The following is a 22699-nucleotide window of genomic DNA, read 5'->3' as shown; positions in this document are numbered from 1 at the left end:
TGTTGTGCACCCGAACCCTCCCTGCTCTCCCATCGGTGGCCTCTTGAGTTTCAAGTACACCATCCTATGCATCTAGTTAAGGTAAAATGTGCACTCCTACTTTGTGGGTGCATGTTTATAATTCGTGTAGACAGCGTTGGGCCTGTAGACCTCATTCTGTTTCTGTTTTTGCTCAGAACCTGATGACAGTAAATGACCATTTAAAAAAAAAGTTTCACCTGTGGTTTCTGCTTGATGAGTGTCGAATTCCGTATTGATCAATGGCATGATTCAGATTTGAAGGGTCTCACTAAAGCCTCAGGTTGAAATGGTTGATTTGGGGCGCCTGGGTGGCTCAGTCGTTAGGTGTCTGCCTTCAGCTCAGGTCATGATCCCAGGGTCCTGGGATCGAGCCCCGCGTCGGGCTCCCTGCTCAGCGGGAAGCCTGCTTCTCCCTCTCCCACTCCCCCTGCTTGTGTTCTTTCTCTTGCTGTCTCTGTCAAATAAATAAATAAAATCTTTAAAAAAAATGAAATGGTTGATTTATCAACTTTTCCCAGTGCCTCTGTCATTCCTGGCTTTACATATTTTACCTGTTTATTTTTAGGTTCATATGTATCTACGTTGGTTCTATATTTTCATTTTATTGTTGCTTTTACCAGTATTTCTATTTTGTTGGAAAGTAAGATTGATAATTCCAGCTTTCTTTTGGTTCATGCTTGTTTTTTATGTTTTCCACCCTTTTATTTCCAACCTATTGTTGTCTCTTGCAGACCATATAATGTTGAATCTTTTCTTTTAAACCCAGTTTGACACGATCTTTTAATTGGTGAGTTTAACCCATTTGCATTTATTGTGAAAGTGTTTGGTGTATAATTATCTTTTTTCTAAAGAATTTAATTAATTAATTAATTTATTTATTTATCTGACAGACACAGAGAGAGAGAGAGACCACAAGCAGGGGGAGCAGCAGACTCCCCCTGAGCAGGGAGCCCAATGCAGGACTCGATTCCAGGACCCTGGGATCATGACCTGAGCCGAAGGCAGATGCCCAACTGTCTGAACCACCCAGGCGCCCCTGTATAAACTACTTTAGTTGGAAGCCTGTCATTGGGACTAACTGTACTTGCTGGTAAAGTTAGCTTATGTTGTCACCTCATTTCATATTTTCTATTCACTGCACGTTCTTTGCATTTATTTTTTTTTCTCTTTTCCTATTTCTTCTGGGCATTTCTTTCTGCTGGTTTATGTAGTATGTTCTGTTCGGGTTCTCCCTGCGGCCACCCTGGATCCCCTTCCTGTTCACTTACATGGATTGACTTCTTCTGCTTTTTTTTTTTTTAAGATTTTATTTATTTATTTGAGAGAGAGAGAGTGAGAGAGAGAGAGCCCAAGAGGGGGTAGGGTCAGAGGGAGAAGCAGACTCTCTGCTGAGCAGGGAGCCCGATGTAGGCTCAATCCTGGGACTTTGGGATCATGACCTGAGCCGAAGGCCGTCGCTTAACCGACTGAGCCACCCGGGCGCCCATGGATTGACTTCTTAACCTTTATCTTCGTCGGTGTTCTCCTTCTGATGAGACAGACGTCTTAGCGTGTTCTCATTGCCTTTCATCTCCACCCGCCCCATCTTGTTGTGCTGGTATTATCTACAGTTTTAGTTCTAGATTGTTATGCAGATTGCACATATATTATAGGTTGTATGGTTATTTTCTTTAGTCACTGTTTTTTGGATGAGAGTAAACTCGCTTGTTATTTCCATCTTTTTTCTCATGTAATGCCTCCTGTGTTTGGGTCTCCTTTATTTGAACACTGCCTCCAAGAGTGGTTCCAAAGTCGATTCTTGATGGAGTGTCTTAAGACTTCATGTGCCTGAGAAGATCTTTATTACATCCTCACACTGAAACGATAATTTAACATTTCAAGTACAAGTTATTTTCTTTCAATATTTAAGGGTACTATTCCATTGTCTTCTTGAATTCAGAGTTGTCTCTGCGAAATCTGATGTCATGTGAGATCTGGGATTTCTCTCTTGCCCCTGGAGTGTGCGGCTGCGGGCTTGCCTTCCCCCTCTCCCTCTCCTGGCGGACTGTCTGCAGCCCCTTTACTGAGAGTCTCCCGGGGCTCTGCCTCTAAGGCTCTCGCCGTCCTGTCTCCCTTTCTCGGGCTTCCCTGGGTAAGTTCCTCCTCTATTGTCCATGTCTCTGAGAGCTTCTTTCCTTCTCCTGCTGCTCATTCCATCTGTTATTTCTTGCATCAATAATTATGGTTTTATTCCTGACCTTCCCAAGTAGATGTTTTGATGACTGTCCTCTGTGGGTGTCCGTTACTCTGTCCTTGACTCTGGTGTTGTTTGGCCCTGTCCCCAGAGGTGGACTTGGCCCAGTTGGCTCGTATCATCTCCTAATGATACGAGTTATCAGGCCATGAGTCTCTAGGCAGTCAGGTCTGGTCCACGGTTGTGCAGCAGGCCAACCTGCAGTGGGGGGGGGGGGTGAGCCCCGGGGTCAGGCTGAGACCCCACCCCTCAAGATGCTCCTCCTACCATGCTAACCCCCTCCCTGTTGGCTGCCCTCCCTGACTAGTTCCTGTGTTGGAAACTTAGCTTTCAGGGGAGGGTCAGTGGCCATCCTCTGGCTTTGGAGGCCAGTGTGGGAAGGAGTCGATGACCTGTGGTGCATGTTTCCACTGTTCCCCACTGCACTCAGCCACCCTGTTTCTCCAAGTCTCAAAGCTCCCTGCCCCCCTCTGTGGCCTGGAGATGGAGGCTGTTCCTTCAAGTTTTGCTTCTCACGGTCAGGGTCCTTGCTTCCACCTTCTGTGGTCTCAGCCCACACCTGCACGGCTGACAGAGCATTTGCTCTGTGGAGGTCTATTCTGAGGGTTTACCTGTGGTGTTCAGTCCTCATGACACCCTACCAGGTAGGGCAGCCATTGTCCCCATTTTACAGGTGAAGAATTTGAAGCCTGAGAAGCTCAGGCACAGAGGAAGATAGTGGGGAGCCAGGACTCAGACAATGCTCAGCCTATTTGTCATGAGAGGAATGAACCAGGCATATTTAAGTATCTGTCTGTCTGTCTATCTATCTTCATCTAACATGACCAGCACACGGCGATGCTCGTTAAGGTTCGGGAGAGGTGGGGGACATGGAAGGGGAACCCAGCCCTGCCCCCCACATTGTCACAGTCTGGAGTGTAGAGAGAGAAGCAAATGGTCCTGGGACAGTCATGAGCATGGAGGATGGAGGGGGATCATGGGGCTGAGACTCGGGCACAGCCTCCGGTCGCCGGGGAAGGGTCAGACCGAGACTGCCTCAGGTGACAGGAGCCTCTGGAGGCAGGCTAGAGGTGATGTCTTTCATCTACAGGAAGTTGTTTCGGAAGGGTGGGGAGTGCGGGGGAGGGCTGAGGCCCCCCGGGAGCCGACGGTCGGGGAGGGGGGGCAGTGGGAGGTGAGTCCGGCCTGGCCTGGAAACCACAGAGCCCCGTTCCTGAAGAGAGTGTAGACCCCACACCCCTCATTTATAGAGAGGAAATTGAGGCCCAGAGGCAGGACTTGTCCAAGGCCATGCTGATGAGTGGTCAGGAGTGGGGGCCAGAAGCCAGAAGGCAAGTGATAGACACCTGCTGTATATTCAGGTCTGCAGGGCAGCCTGCATTTCTTCTGGGGGTCCCTGGGAGGTGGGGACACCAGTACTTGGTGACTCTGTTTGTCTTCCTGACTGCCATGTGGGTCCCAGGGGCAGGTCCCTGGTGCCCTCCACAGGAACCACTGAGACCATGTTCCAAGTCGCTTGCCCCAAGCCTGAGGTGTCCTGGTGACGCCCCGCCCTGGCAAACACACATCCCACCAGCCGGGGAGAACCAGTGTCAAACCCCTGTCTGTTCGTCCATTCTGGACATGAAAATGTACCACGGGCCCTCCTGTGCTTTATAAACGTGGGGTCACACACACTCTCCATACCCAGCGCCATTTCAATGCTTGCTGTATGGATGCACCATAGTGGAGACAGCAATTCTCCTTTTTTGGACATTTAGATCATTTCTGAGTTGTATCAAAAGCAAGCAATGGATATCACTGTAATTTGGTCTCTGTGCCCAAAGATCATTTCCCAAAGGTGCAATTCTAGAAGTGGGATTTCCAAGTAAAAAGAACGTCATACCTTAACACTTTGATCTTTGCAAAACCAGTGAGTGGGTGAAGGGTTATCTCATTTCAACTGATATCTCATTGATAACTAGCAATTTGAATGGTTTCCTGCTTTTCCTGTTTATCACTCATTTTTTGCTATTTGCACATTTTTACCCAAGTTTTTGTTTACTTTCTATTGATTCAGATCTTTATAAATTAAGCATATTAACCCTTTTTCTGTAATTTATTCCCCTCCTCCCCCATTTGTGGATCTTGTCATGTGTTTTTCTTTTCTTTTCTTTTTAGATTTTATTTATTTATTTGTCAGAGAGAGAGAGAGGGAGAGAGCAGCAGCAGGGGGAGGGGCAGGTGGAGGGAGAAGCAGGCTCCCCGCCGAGCAGGGAGCCCGATGTGGGGCTCGATCCCGGGACCCTGGGACCACGACCCGAGCCGAAGGCAGACGTTTAACTGACTGAGCCGCCCAGGCGTCCCGGTAGTGTTTTTCTTAAAGATTTATTTTATTTGTTTGAGAGAGAGAGAGCCTGTGGGGAGGAGGAGCCAGTGAGTGGGAGGAGAGGGGACTGCCTGCTGAGCGGGGAGCCTGAGGTGGGGCTTGGTCCCACGCCCCCATGCCCCAGAGACCATGACCTGAGCCCACATCAACAGTGGGTCACTCAACCACCTGAGGCACCCAGGTGTCCCTATTTACTTATTCATTTGAGAGAGAGAGTGTTATGTGTGCATGCTAGTGTGCGCACCAGGGCGGGGGGGGGGGGGGGGGGGGGGGGGAGGTGGGTGCGAACTCTGGTTGATTTGCCCCTTCTGCAGCCCACCCAGGGGCCTGGAGTGCTGAGGTGCCCCCTTGCTCCTCCCCCTCCTCGGTGGTCCTACACGTAATCACACCAGCTGCAGAAGTCCTGGAAGATATTTGGGGAGGGGGGTCAGTCAAGCCCTCTCCCTCCTTGGCTCTGAGCTGGCTGAGAAATAGATGCTGGAGTCGGAAAGGGGAGAAGAGAAGCACTTTATTTCTGGCAAGCCTGGGTTAGGGACTGGGCTTCCCCCCCTCCCTCTTGTCCCTCCACCAGGCCCTGGGTCCCAGTGGCAGGTCCCTGGTGCCCTCCATGAGTCCATCCAGAGAGAAGCCCCTCCTGCTGTGTGAGGGGAAGGGCAGCAAGCATCCGGACACAGAAACTTCCTCCCTGGTGGGCCCAGGGAGGGCAGCCTGGAAGGCAGGAGGTGGGCAAGGAAGGCTTCCTGGAGGAGGTGCCGGGACACCAGGAGCCTGATGACCGCAGGGAGCCGCCTGTGTGACCTCACTGGGTCAGGCGGTCCTCTTTGAGCTGCGCGTGGGCAGAGGGAGGCCTGGGGGGGCCCTGCCGGGCTCACTGGTACTCGTTGGGGGTGGACATCCTGTTTGGGCCTTTATAGGACATGTCCTCGTACACTATACATGCTGAGCTCTTATCCTCCACGCAGCACAGTTTCTTGACCTGAAAGATAAAGCCTGTCCTCTTTGTACAGGGCCCAGCTCGTTCTGGGGCACCCTCTTTCTTCAATGCATACCCCCTTAGGAAGCTTTTTGATTCCACACTTGAAATGCGGCTGGGCCTCAGGGCCCGCATGAAGTCAGTTCACAAGCGGCCTTGGGCAGCCCCGAGGTTTCCCAAGCTGCCCCAGGCTGCGGGTGGGTGGGGGGGTAGGATGGGCATGGGAACAGAGCCTGGGGGGCAGCGGCAGGGAGGTGAAGTATGAAAGGGACCTTGCCCTAGGGACCCGGGCGGGGGTGGGCTGTCTCAAGCGGGTGTGGAGCTGGGCAAAGGCAAGTGAGTGACCGGGGCAGAGCTGACCACTTCCTGGCACCTGTCTCTGTCACCCCCCCCACGCATGTTCACACCTGCTCACACCAACCGCACACCTACGACTCACACGTACATGTGCACACGACGCGCACACAGGCTCACACACAGGCCTCCCCCGCTCTCTGAACGTCTCCCTGGACCCTCTGCTCGCCCCTCAATGTCTGTCATCCCCCTGGGCTCATGCCCGTCCCTGCTCATGGCTCCAGTTCCTGGGTTTCCCTCCCACCTTGGACCCTGCCATCCGAACCCTCACAACTCCCAGGGGCCCTGATGAGGGGATGGGTGGGTCCTGGGGTTTCTCTGGGGCTTAACCCTCTCCTTCCCTCCCTGCTTTCTTAGAGGAGCTGGCTTATAGGGACACAGGTGGGATCTGGGGCTCCACACTGACCTGTTTCTTCCTCAGCACACACACTGCCCCTATCCCCAGCCCAAGGAAGAAGCAGCTCATCGCCAGGACCACAGGGAAGGCAGAGATCAGCTGAGCCTTCTGGCACGTGTCTGCTTCCTGGGACACTTTGTCTGTGAAGAGGAGTGGAGAGGCACGTGGCAGGTGGTGGATTCCATGAGAGCCTTCGGGGTTCATGGAGGGGCTCTGGAGTGGGGGAATGGGCAATCCGGGGGGCTTCCTGGAGGCAGTGGGCTCAAGCTGGAATGAACAACTCAAGCAAGTGTAGAGGACACTTTGGGGCAGACAAGGGCAGGTGGAGCTGCCTGCCCAGCAGGTAGGTGGAGCGGGTCCCAGGGTAGGCACGTTCCCTACCTGTCACCACCACCAAGGTGTCAGGGCCCCAGACCATGTCATCCATGACCGCCTGGCAGGCATAAGCTCCAGTGTCAGACATCTGCAGGTGGCTCAGGGTGATGGTCAGGTTGTGCTGCAGCCCGGAGAAGGCAACGCGACCTCGGAAGCGCTCATCTACAGTGGGCGGCTTCTTGTCTTCATAGTAAATCACACCGGTGGGCTTCGGCCACCTTTGCCCCAGGAAGACCCCGGACAGGGGCCCGCTCGTGGAGCAGGTGATGCTGATGGAGCCCCCCTCGGGGACAATCGTGTAGGGGGGGAACTGCCGCACCTCTGCAGGAAGGACCCCTGCTGTGACCACAGCCTGGCCAGAGGGGCAGGGACCCTCCTCTCTGCAGGGGATGGCGGAGGGACAGAGGGGCCCTGGGACAGCCCCGTCTGGCCATGTCACCACCGTGAGGCATCTGACTGGATGCTGCTCCTGGGCACCCGCACCCCAGGGGCCGTACGCGAACGCTGATGGGGCCATGCGGGGGGCCAGCGGCCTGTGACCCTTCCCACCCTGGGGCCCCGGGGGAGTTCAGGCTGCAGCTTCTTCCTCCCAAAGCAGCTTGTTCTTCGCTGGGCAGCTCTGACCACTTCTCCCCACCCTACACCTTCTCCCTCTCTTAACAGACTGTGCCCAAGACAGCCGGAGGGGCTGTGCTGTCTCCTTCTCTCTTTCCATTGCTGGCTGCCTCAGGGTCCTCACCATTTCCAGGCACCTAGAACTGGTGGCTCTGTGCGGTGGGCACATCTATGCTTGTCTGAGGGACACCCAGAAATGTCCCTGTCTGCCTACCCGGGGCCCAGCTGGACCAGCTGCCTGGTGCAAACATGAACCTTCTTTATTATTATTTTATTTTGTATTTTATTTTATTTGTCAGAGAGAGGGAGCACAAGCAGGGGGAGCGGCAGGCAGAGGGAGAAGCAGGCCCCCCACTGAGCAGGGAGCCCGATGCGGGGCTTGATCCCAGGACCCTGGGACTGTGACCTGAGCCGAAGGCAGATGCTTAACTCACTGAGCCACCCCAGTGTCCCCATGAACCTTCCTTAATGTAATCCAAACATCAGCTTCTCAGCAAACTAAATTCTGGAGCTTCTTTTTTTTCTTCTTCTGCTGAGTCTCCCCACCTCACTGCACTGATATTTCCATCTTATTGCAGAACTTTGCACATGTATCTGCTTTTTTTTTTAAAGATTCTATTTATTTATTTGAGAGAGAGAGAATGAGAGATAGAGAGCACGAGAGGGAAGAGGGTCAGAGAGAGAAGCAGACTCCCTGCCGAGCAGGGAGCCCGATGTGGGACTTGATCCCGGGACTCCAGGATCATGACCTGAGCCGAAGGCAGTCGCTTAACCAACTGAGCCACCCGGGCGCCCTGTATCTGTTTTAAAAAGCAAACTAAAGGACAACATTCTCGCATAACCAAGGGAACCTCGCTAATTATTGAAAAGAGGATCTCCAGACATTTAAGTAAAGAAAAAGACCAGAGCCATGGTGATTCTGCACCCAGACGTCACTGACGGGCGGGGGGGGGGGGTTGCTTTGTGGGGAGGTCACACTCAGCATCCCCAGACCACCCCCTTCCCAGGAAGGAGCATCCCCAGGTGGGGGCACAGAGCCCACTTTGGGGGAGCACAGTGGGGACATGGGGAGGGCTTACCTTGGGTGGCCAGAGCCCTGAGCAGGATACAGGCGAGTATGAGGTGCACAGGGAGCCATGGGAGCTCTGGGGCCATGCTCACCACCACCCTGCCCACCACAGACGCAGCGACAAGGGAAAAGCAGGGCCCCCTCTCACGGCTGGCTGAAACTCTTCCTGTCTGCAGCACTTACTTGCGTGCCACCAGTTCGCAGGCACCGCCCCCAAACCCCCAGGCAACGATGCAAGGGCGGGAGGCGGTGACTGGTGGTCCAGGCACTCAGGCACTCCAGGAGGGCTTCCTGGAGGCGGTGCCACGGGCAAGGGTCGGTGCTGAGGGCCAGGCTGGGAGGGGCGGTCCTCACCCCCTCCACACTGTCCTGCTGAGTGCCCAATGGGTGACCAGTTGTCCCGGTCCCCCACTCCTGCTGTGTCTCCACAGGCCCGAGGTGGGGGGCAGGACCAGGAGAAAGCCAGGGGAGTCCTGGGTGGGGTGGGTTCAGGCTCCAGATGCCCTGGGTCCTCTGGGTCATTTTTCTGCTGAACCTGATTTATGCCCAGAAATCTGGCCTACAGTTCAGGGACCCCGGCATTATGGGGGCGGGGGCCTGGAGGGCGGGGAGGGCCCCTGGAGGCAGGGGCGGGGCCGCAGGGAGCAGGGGCGGAGCCTGGAGGGAGGGCGTTGAAAGGCCCCAGGACTCAATCTCCTTAGAGAAACCCTCGAAAATACAAGCAGCAAGGAGGAAATGAACACAGTCAGAGACCCGGGCCCGGGACTTCCCTGTAGGCCTAGGCCGAAGTCAAGGCACCATGTAGGGCCTCCAGTCTGGCGCTTTGCGCGGTGAGGGAGGACCGCCCCTCCCCATCGGCATCGTTCGACGCCTTCTGCCTTTTTAGTGCTTTAAGACAGGAAGCAGCTTTTTTTGGTTTTTATGTTTTTCCCCACTTAAAAAATGTGTATTTCTCAGGTCATCTGATGATTTCTTGGTTGATTTATTTTATTCTTCGTTAGGATTCGGGTTATGGGTTTTCAGAGCACTGAACGTGTAGTTTATTTATTATTTGTTTTTTAAGTAGGCTGCACGTCCAGCGTGGAGCCCAACGTGGGACTTGAACTCATGACCCTGAGATGAAGATCTGAGCTGAGATCAGGAGTCCAACGCTCAACCGACTGAGCCCCGCATGCATCCCCTGAACGTGTACTTTAGGAAAAGCCTGTGTCCCTCGTAAGAATCCATTCCATGGAGTTACACAGTTGTGGTTATGAAGACATCTGACAAAGCAGGTTTGGGACGGGAAGGGCCGGCAGGCGGGCAGGTGGGGGAGGGGAGCCCTGGGGAGGTCGGGGGTGGCGGGGGGGGGGGGGGGGGGGGAGGAGAAGCGGCTGCCAGCCTGAGTCCCGTCCTCCCCCCTGCCCCCCCGCCCCCCGGGGTGGGCGGAGAGCTCGCTCCTCGGGCTGAAGGGCTGAGCAGGTCTCCGGTGCCAGCAGGCAGGGACAGGGGCCTGCTTCTGTCTGCCACCGCGGCGTGGTTCCTGGGCATCTGTCAACCAGATGGAGGTGGGACACACCGGGCTCCACTCCTGGGGGGTGAGTACGGGTGCTGGTGGCCTCAGAGTGGGGCAGGACTCCTGGAGTCGGTTCTGGGTTTCAGGCCTGTTTATCACTCTCCTCCTAGGCCCTCCATCTCCCAGCTCAGAGGCATCTCGTCTGAGGAGGGAGGGAGGGATGACAGCCGCGCTAGAATCTGTGTGCGCTCAGGCCGCGTGTGCTCACACTCACGCAGACACACCCACCGGGCCACACGTCCTAGGTGTCCTGGAAGGAGCAGGAAGCCCAGCCTCTCTGTGCTGTGCCAGGGTGTCCTGGGACAAATGAGTGCTCTGGGGACCCAGTGGGCCTGACTGGGAGGGAGGCACCTGCCACAGCCAGCTGGAGTCCCCCGAGGGAGGGGCGCGTGCTCTCTGGGCCTGGGGTGACCCCCACCCCCACCAGCCCACCGACTAGGGGCAGGGCCTCATACCTGGGGCCCTGAGCACTTCCGGCAGGGGGAGGGCAGGGGAACTCTGCCTCTGGTGCAGGATAACACAATGACCACCAGGAAAATGAGGCCGGCAATGATGCTGACGACCACAGGGGCCACCCTGAACTGGTCTCTGGCCTTGGGTGGGCATGGTGTCTCTGGGCCTGTGGGGAGGGGGGGAGGGCGGACATCATTTGTTCACTCACGAGGAATCACTGCCTGCCTTGAGCGCACCCTTGAGGGAGACATCACCCCCAAGGGCAGGGGGCAGGGGGCAGTGTGCAGGAAGGACAGGGGTGTTGGCACGGAGGATGGGGACAGCCTGGGGGGACCTGAGGGGGGCTTCCTGGGGGTACCTGGGTGTCGGGTAAAAGCACCTACTGCAGGGATGTGTGAAGAGCGGGCGTCCACCTTCAGGTCTTGGGACTCTGCCCCTGATGCAGGTGAGACCAGGTGTCAGATGAGACCAGGGTACCAGGAGTCCACAGAGGGCTCGCTGGGTCCCTTCCCCGGGCCTGGCCAGGCTGGGGGCACCATTCTCAGCCACCCCACAGCTCAGGAACTGGGTGGGGGGTGTGGTGCCTGTGGGTTTGAGCAGTGTCCTGGAGAGGGTGCGGGGACAGGGAGCACTACTCCAAATGGAGGGGAAGTGAGGAACTACTCACCTGAGGGGTCGGCAGGCGGTAGGGGGATGGGTGTGGACTGGTCGGAGGGGAGGCCCTGGTCTGGGGGAACCACTGGGCTCTTCAGGTGGACAATGTCCAGGGCAAGCCTGGGGCAGCAGGGCCAGCTCGGGGCCAGCTTGGGGCTGGCTGGAGAAACCGAGGGATCATGGGGCTTCTGAGTGAGGGCAGGAAGGCAGGACCCTCAGGGGCAGACCAAGCTCTGCAGGGGCCTCAGGGAGCACTGGGATTGCGGGAGGAATCCCACCCCAGAGGTAGTGAGTGGGAGGAGGTTTGGGGTGGAACGGGAGAGAGGTGCATGGGCCTAGCCTCCTCGCTGGACAGGGCAGCCCCCCAGCCTGAGCCCCCTTCTGGTACAAGTCCTTGGAGGAGTGGAGGCCTGTCTTGTTTCACTCTGCCTTGTGGGAACCCAGGCCTGCCCTCTCTGGGCCCCATCCAGGGGCCCTGAGCATTTCTGCACTTCTGGGGGGGGAAGAGAACTGCTCCCCCCACCGCCCCTCCCAAATAGGAAAGCACCCGGGGTGGGGTGGGGGATGAAGATGCCACCCCTCACCTGAAACGTTCAGTGTGGTGACTCTGATATTTCTCTGCAGACCTTGCAGATACCACCTGTAGCACCCTGCCTGGGTGTGGCTCACATCATCGATCACCAGCTGTGCCATGCTTCCCTGAACCTGGAGCCGCCACCCTCCCTGGCAGAAGCATCCTGGGGGCCGCATGCTGAAGACAGGCTCGAAGCTCTTCCCATGGGAGCTCAGGTAGATGGCCACGCTGAGGAAGGGGTTGGAGATGTTGCAGGCCATCACAGCACGCTCCCCTCTGGACACAGAAACCACTCCTTCGGTGCAGATGGGGTTGTCCCATTCTGTGTGCAGGGGACAGGTCACACACAGGTCATGGCTGGGCCTCAGGACGTTCACTGACCACCCTCCCTGGGGCAAAGGGAGGGACGGTGACAAGGCAAGGTCCCCAGGGGCACACGGCCCCGGCTCGGGATGGAGAACACAGTGGGGGACACACACATCGATCAGACAAATCAGCACCTGTGCCTCAAGGGGGAAAACACCACAGAAATAAAAGCGGGGAGGTTGTGTGTGCGCATGCATGGACGCCCCCTGTGCGGCTGGTGTGGCCTGTCACTGTGCCTGGGCACTTCCCCCAGAGCCCCTTCCTTGCAGGTGGATTCTGGGGCAGAAGGAGGCACGTGCATGCTCTGCCCACTCACGTGAGTGTTGCTGAGTCTCGGCCAGGCCTGCAGCCGCCTCACCGTCCTCGGGGTTCTGGGCCAGGTGTGCACATCTGGCTCCGCAGGGAAGGTCCCCGGCTCCTGCAGGACACCGACACCGCCAAGGTCAGAGGCAACGAGCACGGACCCCCGCCCCGCCTGGCGGCTGTGGAACCAGCCCCACCATCTTGGGAGGCTGAGTCCTGGAGCAAATTCACCCGTTGCCAGCCTCGCTGCATGATCTGGGCGAACTCTGACGGACGGGGACCCTGGAGCGCGGCACACGGCAGCCGGCGCCCCCCGCGATGTGAGCTGGCCGGCCCAGCCATCCTCCTGTCCTGCTGCAGCAGTGTCCACCGGGCACTGGACACAGGTGGACAGGTGCCAGACAGCGGCACGAGCTCTGGGCACACTGTGTGCTGGGTGAGCCCACTGTTTACCACATTTCACCAAGTCCACACTGTGTGGCAGGTGCCATGTGTGACCATGTGCCAGGGGCCTTGGATGCCCATGGGAGAGAGGGCGTGTTGAGGTGGAAGTTCTGCAAGGCAGGCACGGGCCTAGCAAACCCGGAGTGTTGGGGCACAGTGGGCTCCTCCCAGGCCGAAGTCACAACCTGTACCTTGTGAGCGCAGCCAGCCAGGGCGGCTCAGCCAGCGGGCACGGGTCGGCGGGCAGCAGAGTGGAGAGAGAGCTCGATTCAGGGAGGCTGTGGGAGCCAGCAGGAAACTCCCCGTGTTCCAGAACGGGGCTACAGCGGGGCCGGTCAAGGCCCCAAGGACGGAAGACCTCCACATGCCTGTCCATGGCAGGAACTTGACCCGAGTCCCCCCACTGTCCCCCTCAGCCACTGGAGTGTTTGTTCTGAGGAGGGGTTTTAAAATGCCTTCTTGGGGCGCCTGGGTGGCTCAGTCGTTAGGCGTCTGCCTTCGGCTCTGGTCATGATCCCGGGGTCCTGGGATCGAGCCCCACATCGGGCTCCTGGCTCGGCGCGGAGCCCGCTTCTCCCTCTCCCTCTGCCTCTCCCCCCTGCTCATGCTCTCTCTCTCTCTCTCTCTCTCTCTGTATCTCTGTGTCTGAAATGAATAAATAAAAATCTTAAAAAAATAAAAATAAAGTAAAATAAAATGGCTTCTCTGCCGAGGTGGTCTGTGTAGACAATGGAATACTATGCAGCCATCAGAGAGAATGAAATCTTGCCATTTGCAATGATGTGGATGGAACCGGAAGGCATTATGCTGAGTGAAGTAAGTCAGTCAGAGAAAGACAATCATATGATCTCACTCATATGTGAAATTTAAGAATCAAAACAGGAACATAGGGGAAGAGAGGAAAAAATAAAACACGATGAAACCAGAGAGGGAGACACACCATAAGAGACTCTCAAGCACAGGAGGCAGACTGAGGGTGGCTGGCGGGGAGCGGAGGGGGCATAGGGTCACTGGCTGAGGAGGGCACGTGATGTGATGAGCACCGGGTGTGATATGAGACTGATGAATCCCGGACCTCTACCTCTGAAACCAATAATACAGTATATATTAACTAATTGAATTTAAATAAAAAAAATAAAATGCCTTCTCTGCATCTTTACAAAATTGTCAAAGTGCTACATAAACACACACCTGTCATAAAAATTCAAACAACTCTAAAGCAACCCCACTCCATCTATAGAGGGGCCGCTGGGTGGGGGACCCCAGGCCGGGACAGAGCCCTCCACCCTGGTTGCAGGAGCTGTCATCACGCCCACGTGGGAGGCTGACTCGGGGCTGTCAGAGCCCGGCAGAGGGCTGGAACACCGGAGGGCCGGGCAGGACTTGCCCTCATCTGTCCAATTCCCCGGGGGCAGGGCTCCAGGACGAGGGGCCTCTGCGGCTCACGGGTTTCCTGCCCAGATGTGCTGGGATCCGGCCCGGGGGTGCCCCACCCTGACCGCACCGGGGAACTGCTGGAGTAGTTACAGAAGCTCCCTCTGCCTGTGATTCTCTTCCACCGGTTTGGAGTGCGCCTGGGGACCGGCACGTTTGAGGAGCCCCTCAGGTGGTTCCACTGCACTGCCCTGACCTGGAGCCGTGTGCGTGGACTGGTCCTGATTCTGCAGGGCCGAGCGTGTCCCGAGAGCCTGCATTTCTAACAAGCTCCCAGGGGATACGGGAGCTGCTGGCCCAAGGAGGGATCCGGGACCAGAGCGGAGACGAACCCTCAGGCTGGTCCTGCTGCCCCTCCTCCGGCCGCAGCACTTGTCACTGACTGGCCAGGACCCTCTTTCCCTTGGAACCTGGACACGCTCTTGGCCACCCCCATGTTCTGACGGTCATCACTGGGTGCTGGAGCGGGTATCCCCGTCTGCCATCCATGGCGGAACTTGGCTCATCCCATCACGGCCCAGGGGTGCTGGGCCAGCCCCTCTCCCCAGGGCCATGGACACCGCCTGGGCCTGATGTGAATCTGCTCCTCCCACCCCTGCCTCGCCCTCCCCCACCCCCTCGCTGGGCCCCCCAGCAGACAGGGTGGGATCCGGAGACTTACTTCCATTCTGAGCACTCAGGGAGGCGGTCAGGAGGATGGTCCAGAGCATCTGGGGCACCGAGAGGGGGAATGTCAAGGTGAGCATGGCCAGCGGGACAGGAGGCCTCAGGGGTCCCGCGTCCTCTTCATTGGCTCTTGGGACCCTCTCTGGAGGAAGGAAAGCCGCAGGGTCAGAGGTCTCCCAGGCTGCAGCCTGGCCAGGGGCGGGCAGCAGTCCTGAGCTCCTCCCTGACCAGCGGTGCCCGGATGCCAGAGCCCCCGCCCCGCCTCTTCTCCTGCACCTTCTCTGTACCTTTAAAACGTGCACGGTGCTGGCCGCTGACGACAGACAAGAAGCACGGACAAGCCAGGAGGGAAGCCACTGGGAGAGAGACCTGCTGACAGCATCAGGATCGTAACAAAATGTGCAAAACTGGCCCGAATTGTGCTCCCGTGGACACGGGTCCTGCCCACTTGGGATCTGACACCATCCCCAGACCTCCCCGCCCTCGTACTTTCCTCGGCTGGGGGGCCCCTGCTGCCTTTTGGGACCCCCTCAGGGGACACGCTCTTGTCAACAAAAGGAGCCCTCTCCTGGGGGACTCACACAGCGGGCCTTCCGTCTCCTCCCACGCGAGCACCCACTGCGGGCTTCCGAGACCCTCTTGGCCTCCATTAAATGTGACATTTTTTCTGGGTATCTTATTTTATATATTCATTTTTAAGATTTTATTTTTAAATCAACTCTGCACCCAGTGTGGCGCTCGAACTCACAACCCCGAGACCAAGAGTCCCGCGTTCCGCCGACTGAGCCGGCCAGGCGCCCCTATTTAAAAGTATTTTAAAATTGCTTGCCAGACCATTGGTTGACCTTTTGATTGAAAAATAATAACAGACTTTTTGTTTTGTCTTTGAGCAGTTTTAGATTTACAGAAAAATTGGGCAGAAAGTGCAGAGTCGGCATGTGTGAGCACTGTCGTGGCTCACACATCACAATCTGTGGACACGCGGTCATTGCCTGAAGTCCCTACTTCTCATACTTCACGGCTCACTCGTGTGTCGAACGCAAGGGGAGTTTGGACAAATGCATAATGACTCGCATCCATCATTATGTCCCCCACAGAGCTGTCCCAAAACCCTGTGCTCCCCCTGCTCACCCCCTTCCCCCGACACCCGGCAACCCCTGGTCTTCCTGGTGTCTCCATAGTTCTGCCTTTTCCAGAATGTCATACGGTCGGGACCCTTTGGTTTTGAATTCAGCTGTTTGGGGAGAATGGGGCACCAGGGCCAGCAGCACAAGGAACTTTGGACTTAATGGCCTCCAGGCACTTGGGGCCACCGGTGACCAGGCCCAGTCCTGACCCCAGTAAGGGGAGTCGCGCCGGCAGGAATGACCCCAGCCCCACCAGGGCCACAGAGCACCCCCATTCTGTGCTGCTGTGTCGAGCTCCCCAAGATCCCTGGGGGCCTGAGCAGGCGGGCCTGTCCTCCCATCTTGACCCCATCAGCCAACCCAGGGGTTCCTGGTGGGTTTCCCGGTGGGGTCTTATGTGAAAACCCACTGATCTGGGGGCCTTGGAGCAGCGAGAGAAGGCCTACCTTGCTCCGCACAACCTCACCATGAAAGGAAAATGGCTAGATCCAGCTTTTGAAAGAAACATCTAATTTGGGATGGGAAGAGAGTTTCAAGAATGTTAAATGCAAACCACCTCCTGCGCTCCTGGCTTCCTGAATGGCACAGCCCCAGGGGCTCTGGGTGGGCGGCCACACTCGGGGGGTGGGGGGAGGGGACCCGGGCACAGGCTGGGTGCACAGGCCCAGGCCTGGCCCAAGCTGGCTTGTCCTCCCCAGAGACAGATAAGGAGGGATAGACTGACAGACAGCCAGGCTGATGGATGGAGGCTTTCCTTCTCTCTCAATCCACACAGGGCTCTGGGATCCTGGGGTGGGTTGCATACAGGGTGTGGTGTGCCCGCAGGTGTCCTGGTGCTCTGGGCTCCCAGGGGGCGAGGACCTGTGCTGAGCTGAGTGGCCCCTGTGTGCGTATGTGCCCTTCTCCCAAGGACACTGACCCTGAGTCCCTGCGACCAAGGGTTTTGGCCAATGTGCTGTATGTGCCTGGCATCTTAGGAATGTTCTAGTAACTGTGTTCCTAAATTTCACAAGTTAGAAGAAGCTGCTACACAACCCGCCAGGCAGCTGTCCATCCATGGATGGATATCCGTTGAATGTAACAGTGCCCAGAGCTGCTCACTGCGGTCCTCGGGTGCCTTTCTTACCCCTGGTGCAGGCCAGGCCAGCGATCGGGGCCCAGGAGGCTCATGCCAAGCTCTGACCTGGACCCTGACATGCACCCGGGGCACACCCCTTCCCAAGCCTCCGGGGAATCACTCCCTGGCTTTCCATTGCTTTTGCCCCTCTGTTCATTCCTAAAACCCAGAGAAGCTTGATTCAGCAGTTTCTTTTCTTTTCTTTTTTTTAAAAGATTTTATTTATGGGGCGCCTGGGTGGCTCAGCCATTAAGCGTCTGCCTTCGGCTCAGGTCGTGATCCCAGGGTCCCGGGATCGAGCCCCGCATCGGGCTCCCTGCTCCGCGGGAAGCCTGCTTCTCCCTCTCCCACTCCCCCTGCTTGTGTTCCCTCTCTAGCTGTCTCTCTGTCAGATAAATAAATAAAATCTTAAAAAAATAATAAAAAAATAAAAGATTTTATTTATTTGAGAAAGAGAGAGAGAGAGAGAGCGCATGAGCAGGGGGAGGGGCAGAGGGAGAAGGAGAGAGAGATAGAAGCAGACTCTGTGCTGAGCGTGGAGCCACATTCAGGGCTCGATCCCACGACCCCGAGGTCATGACCTGGGCCGAAACCAAGGGTCAGTCGCTAAACTGACTAAGCCCCCCAGGCGCCCCTGATTCAGTAGTGTCTGGTGGTGTAACAGGCTACAGGGGCTGTTTCTGGTAGATGGGCCTCCCTTTGCAACCTTGCCAGGCCCAGCCCCAGGACAATGGGGTGTAACTCACCCGGGAGCTGAGTCACACATGCCTCACCAGGCGTGGCCGCATTCCAGGAGGGCCTGGGGTGGGGGCTGGTGCTGCTGTCTCCGCACTTCCTTTGCTTGACTTTTCTTCCCCCTTTTATTTTTCTGAAGTAGGCTCTACGCCCAGTGTGGAGCCCAACATGGGGCTTGAACTCATGACCCTGAGTTTAAGACCTCAGCTGAGATCAAGGGTCAGATGCTCCACCGACTGAGCCCCTCAGGCACCCCTTTGCTTGATTTTTCTAAACTTGTTTGTAGTTCGAACGTAAGGCAAGAAGGACCGTTTTTCTTCTCAGTATACGTGCATCACACTTGGAAAAGCAACAGAGAGAAGCTGAAGAAGGAAGAACCGCCGGAAGGACGCCCTCCCCCGCAGAAGCTGCGGCCGCTCTGCGCCCGGCTCTCACGGGTCTCCCTGTGCCCAGACAGGAAGCCTGTTTGAGGAGACCCTTATCACAGACACCCCGCCCCAACCCTCCCTCCCTCTCCCTCCATACCGTGTGTATGGGGTGAATGGCGGCCCCCAGAAGACACGCCCGCCCACAGCCCGCAAACGGGACCTTGTTTGGAGAGAGGGTCTTTGCATCCCTAATTACTAGGACAAGATCGCATGGGAGTAGGGTGGGCTCTGACTCCAACATGACTAGTGTCCTTAGAGGAAGAGGGAAATCTGGACAGAGACAGAGACACACCGGGAGAACGCCGCCAGACCACGGGGACAGAGACTGGCCACCAGAAGCTGGAAGACACAAGGGTCCTCTCTTAGAGCCTTGGAGGGCGCGCGGCCCCGCCCACACCTTGATTTGGGGCTCCTGGTCTCCACCACTGTGAGAAAACAAACATCTGGGCGCCTGGGTGGCTCAGTCGGTTAAGCGTCTGCCTTCAGCTCAGGCCGTGATCCCAGGGTCCCGGGATCGAGCCCCGCGTCGGGCTCCCTGCTCCGCGGGAAGCCTGCTTCTCCCTCTCCCTCTGCCTGCCTCTCTGCCTACTTGTGCTCTCTCTCTCTCTATCTCTCTGTCAAATAAATAAGTAAAATCTTTTAAAAAAGTAAAAGAAAACAAACATCTGTTGTTTTGAACCCCCAGGTTGTGGTCCTTTGTCACGGCCGCCGAGGACGCGCACACGACCCCCTGCCCCTGAGCCTGCAGCACCCAGTGACCCAGTGACTCCAGCTTTCTCTGGACCCAGACAATCACGCGCAAGCCCCGGGCGTGGAGGGAGCCTTTAGGGTCGGGTTACCTTACTCCGCATCTGGGTCTCACCTTGCTGTGCCCTTTGGGGGAGGCCTAAAGCCCCACTCCCCGGGGCCCGCACCCTGGTGAGGGCCGCCCCCCAGCGCCGCCCTCCCCCCAGGCCTGTCTCTGTGGCCCTGACAGGGCCTGGTGCCTCGGGACGTCCATCTCACCCTGGCCCCCCGCCCTTTGGGTGTCCATGTTGCCGCGGCCTTTGCAAACTCCGCCTACTTTTCTCGGGTTGTCCGTCTTCCCCTTATGGGTTTGTGAGACTTAGGTTTTACAGAAACAAACTGTTATCCTCAAGGCAAACGTGCGCCTACTCCGTCATTTCTCCTTGGATCGTTTCTGGAATAACAAGACCCTACGTGTTTATGTCATCCTGTGTTGTCCTTGAAAGCTTCAAGGTTTCGTTTAAGTGTTATTTGTTTGTTGTTTGAGGTGCCCTTTTGCAGAAGCCTCCCAGTCCGTGGGGAATCCACGGACTGCCAAACTGGATTTCCACATTCGAATCATGAATCACCTCAAAGCCATTTTGCAAGGGTCGCGTGACAGGGTCCAACGCTGCTTTCTTCCAAGAAAGTGGGCTGTGCCCAAGGCATCCCGAGAGTGGCACACACCATCCCCTCCATTCCACCTCTCTGCCCGTGGGCGACTCGCCCAGGACGCTGCCAACCCCAAAGTTTCCAGTCGCTTTGTCAGCTGTGTTCACCCTGGGAAGGCAGGTTCTCTCCTCTGCTCTGTTTATCTTTCTTTACAGGTTTGTTTCTCCATGAGAATGTTTTAACATAACTGAAATCAATTTTCTTCTTAGAACCAGAATTTCCTGATGACTGGAGAGGGGCGGCTGCCCGGATCCCGCCCGAATGAATCTGCTCTGAATAACATGAAAGACGCAGAGATTTCACAGCTGGATGCGATCCAGTGGCATCCTTGTTGGTGTCGATGCCTGTCAGCAATCGCCAAGATCAGGCACAAACAGTTCATTAAATGCTGCTTACGTGGATGGAAGGTTCTAGAAAGAGGAATCAAAACTCCCTGTGCTGGGGCTTTTCCTGGCCCCTCAGGTAAGATTTGCTCAGTTTTCCCCAAGCATTATTAAAAATAACTTCTCTTGAATTGGAAGACACACATTTTTTCTTCCTTTCTCTCACCCCCCTTACACAAATCCTCTCAAAGCGGTGCCCAGTGGCCCACAGGCACCCTTGCTGATCCCAGTGGCCTCTCCCAGGCCGGTGGCCAGAGCCCTCCGCGTCAGCCTGAGGGAGAGATCTGCGCGGGCACTGCCCTACCCCCAAGCCGGGCTGTGCGCAGGGCTACCACGGAGCCGCGGGTCACGGTGCGGGCCGAGCACCAGCCCGGTCTCTGGCGTCTCGCCTCCGGCCGGGCCGTAGAGGAGGCCCTAGGCAGGCGCCGTGGTGTTTCTGGTCTCCGGCTTCGAGAACAGTCTGCAGGGGCCTTTGCAGTGGCCTCAAGTCTTCCCTGAGCTTCCCAGTGTCCGCCTCCTGTGATGGGGGCCAGGGCATCCCCCCGGTGGTCCCCTCTTGGTCCTCGGTGCACCTGTCTGTTCTCTGCTGCCCCGGGCCAACCTCAGCACAGCCTCGGGTGTGCTTCCCTGGCGCTCCAACGTGGGTCGGGGTCCCCCCGTCTTGGGGGTGGAAGGAGGCAGGCCAAGCTCTCCTCTGGCTGGAGGTGAGAGAGCACACTCCAGGGGAGGCCGGCTGACCCAGGCTCCAGCCCTGCTCGGATAGGCGAAGGCACACCCGAGCTAGCGGGCAGGAGTCCCCAGCGCAGCGGGCAGGATTCACACGGGAGCCAGAAGCAGACGGCCACCGGGGCGGCCAGCCCCTCGTCCTGGGCACTGAGTGAGTCTCCCGTTGGTGGCCTGGTGTGCACTGAATGCCCAGCGGACGTGCCTCTGCGCCCTCCGTCCAGACATGCGTGTATTTCCACCCCAGGCGTCAGGCGCGACCTCAGGACTTAGCAGGAAAGGCAGGAGATACCCACGGGTCTGCAGTACTCGGAACGAGGCCCTTCCCCTCAAAACCTCCCTCATCACGCCATTGTCCTGACCATTGCCGGATATTTATCCTTCTCAGTAAACTTAGGGGCATGTTTCGAGTTCCAAGTAAACTGTGGGGATGTTGACTGAGAATAAACAAATGAACGGGCTGTTTCACAATCCTGCACCAGGGCCTCACTCCACGCAGAGCCAGGGCCGTCTCTGTGGGGTCTTCTGTGATCCCACGCAGGCTCCCCGGCCCCCTGAGACACAGCCGCACCCCCCCCAACACACACAGGCGCACGTGAGCACACGCACCCTCTCTGTGATCCCCTCAGGCCCGCAGACATGCTCTGCATGCAGCAGGTGATCAGTCTCTGTGGACCTGAGCGGCCTCCCTGCCCAGGGTCTCCCTTCTGGTCCTCACTTGGACCAGGCGACATGGAGAGTTGGTCACCTCAGCGAAGGTGACCTGCCCTCCCTGGACTTTGAGAGGGTGTGTGTGTGTTGACGAGCAAAAGGAAAGTGAAAAGCAGGCAGCCTCGCTCTGTCACCTGAGGCAGCTGGGTGTGGGAGATGCTGACCTTCTGCAACCAGGGCACGGCCCCTGGAGGAGATGGGGTGCAGGGTGCCCCGAGCCCCAGGCAGTCCTGGCCCGGTCACCCTCTGCTCCCAGGTATTTCGTCTGCCTGCTGAGGGAAGCATACCAGCCGGGGCCGGCCCCGCCAGCCTTCCAGGCCTCATCAGCCTCCCCGCCCCACCCGCTCCCAGCCTCTGCAGTTTCTAAAACACCATGTATCCCCCAATCCTAACAATTATTTTACATTGACTAATTTTTAAAATCTTATTATCTACTCTGGCCTCACCTTAAGAAATACACATCTGTAGTGATCGTTAGATGTGCTATTTATACGTTTTTCTACTGTGCAATGAACTGGCTACAAGACAAGCCAGGAAGTGTCATGGACTCCCTACCACCACCGGCACCCTCCCGTGGTCCCTGGATCTGTCTCGTCTTCCGCCATGTCCTCCAAGGGAGGCTAGAGTTTGTGCTCACTGAGGGCACGGGCTCCAAGATGGGCACTGGCTGGGACTCCAGCCTTCTCTTCCCACTGCCCAAAGTCCTCCCCCACCGAAACCTTCCTCCCAGGCTCTGGATGGCCCTCCCCTCACTCACAGGCATCTGTGGGTCACTCTTCACACTCTCCTTGTGTTGGGAGAGGTCCTGCCTCTTTGTGAAATCCCCTGGTTCCAGACTTAGGATAAGGGGATAACTGAGTTGCTCCCCTTTTCCCCTCTAAACTGTGTCCGCCTTGGGGTGGTGTCACATCCTCCATCACAGTCCCTGTGGCACTGGGTGGAAGTCAGTAGAGCATGCAACTCGATCTCAGGGCCGTGAGTTCAAGCCCCACACTGGGTGTGGAGACTATTAAAAAAAAAAGTTAAAAACAAAAAGAACTGGACAAGAGATGGGGGATCTGGACCAGAGATGGAGGATCCAGACTAGAGATGGAGGATCTGGAACTAGAGTTAGAGATGAGGGATCTGGACTAGAGTTAGAGATGGGGATCTGGACTAGAGTTAGAGATGGAGGATCTGGACCA

At 56.9% G+C, this 22699-nt stretch overlaps 2 protein-coding genes across 2 annotated transcripts in view; both read right to left on the bottom strand.

The window, feature by feature from the left end:
- Positions 1–5112: 5112 nt before the first annotated feature.
- On the bottom strand, positions 5113–8585 carry CD7 (CD7 molecule). Its single transcript, XM_025859799.2, has 4 exons — positions 8416–8585; positions 6728–7042; positions 6356–6486; positions 5113–5598 (listed from the first exon to the last, which is right to left on the bottom strand). The coding sequence occupies exons 1-4, from the start codon at positions 8489–8491 to the stop codon at positions 5491–5493; spliced, it is 630 nt and encodes a 209-aa protein (XP_025715584.1). The 5' UTR covers positions 8492–8585; the 3' UTR covers positions 5113–5490.
- Positions 8586–9943: 1358 nt separating this feature from the next.
- Positions 9944–22699, bottom strand: part of SECTM1 (secreted and transmembrane 1) — a 20503-nt gene continuing 7747 nt past the window's right edge. The window contains exons 5-10 of the mRNA XM_073885963.1: positions 14850–14996; positions 12324–12425; positions 11652–11963; positions 10793–10849; positions 10416–10579; positions 9944–10102 (exon numbers count right to left, since the gene is read on the bottom strand). Coding sequence (XP_073742064.1) covers positions 10088–10102; positions 10416–10579; positions 10793–10849; positions 11652–11963; positions 12324–12425; positions 14850–14996 — 797 coding nt within the window. The 3' untranslated portion in view covers positions 9944–10087. The remainder of the gene's footprint in view (positions 10103–10415; positions 10580–10792; positions 10850–11651; positions 11964–12323; positions 12426–14849; positions 14997–22699) is intronic.

Source organism: Callorhinus ursinus, unplaced genomic scaffold (genome assembly GCF_003265705.2).
Source record: "Callorhinus ursinus isolate GAN/ISIS: 27379988/994484 unplaced genomic scaffold, GSC_fseal_2.0 scaffold68, whole genome shotgun sequence".
NCBI lineage: Eukaryota > Metazoa > Chordata > Mammalia > Carnivora > Otariidae > Callorhinus > Callorhinus ursinus.
This window is presented reverse-complemented; position numbering and strand designations above follow the sequence as displayed.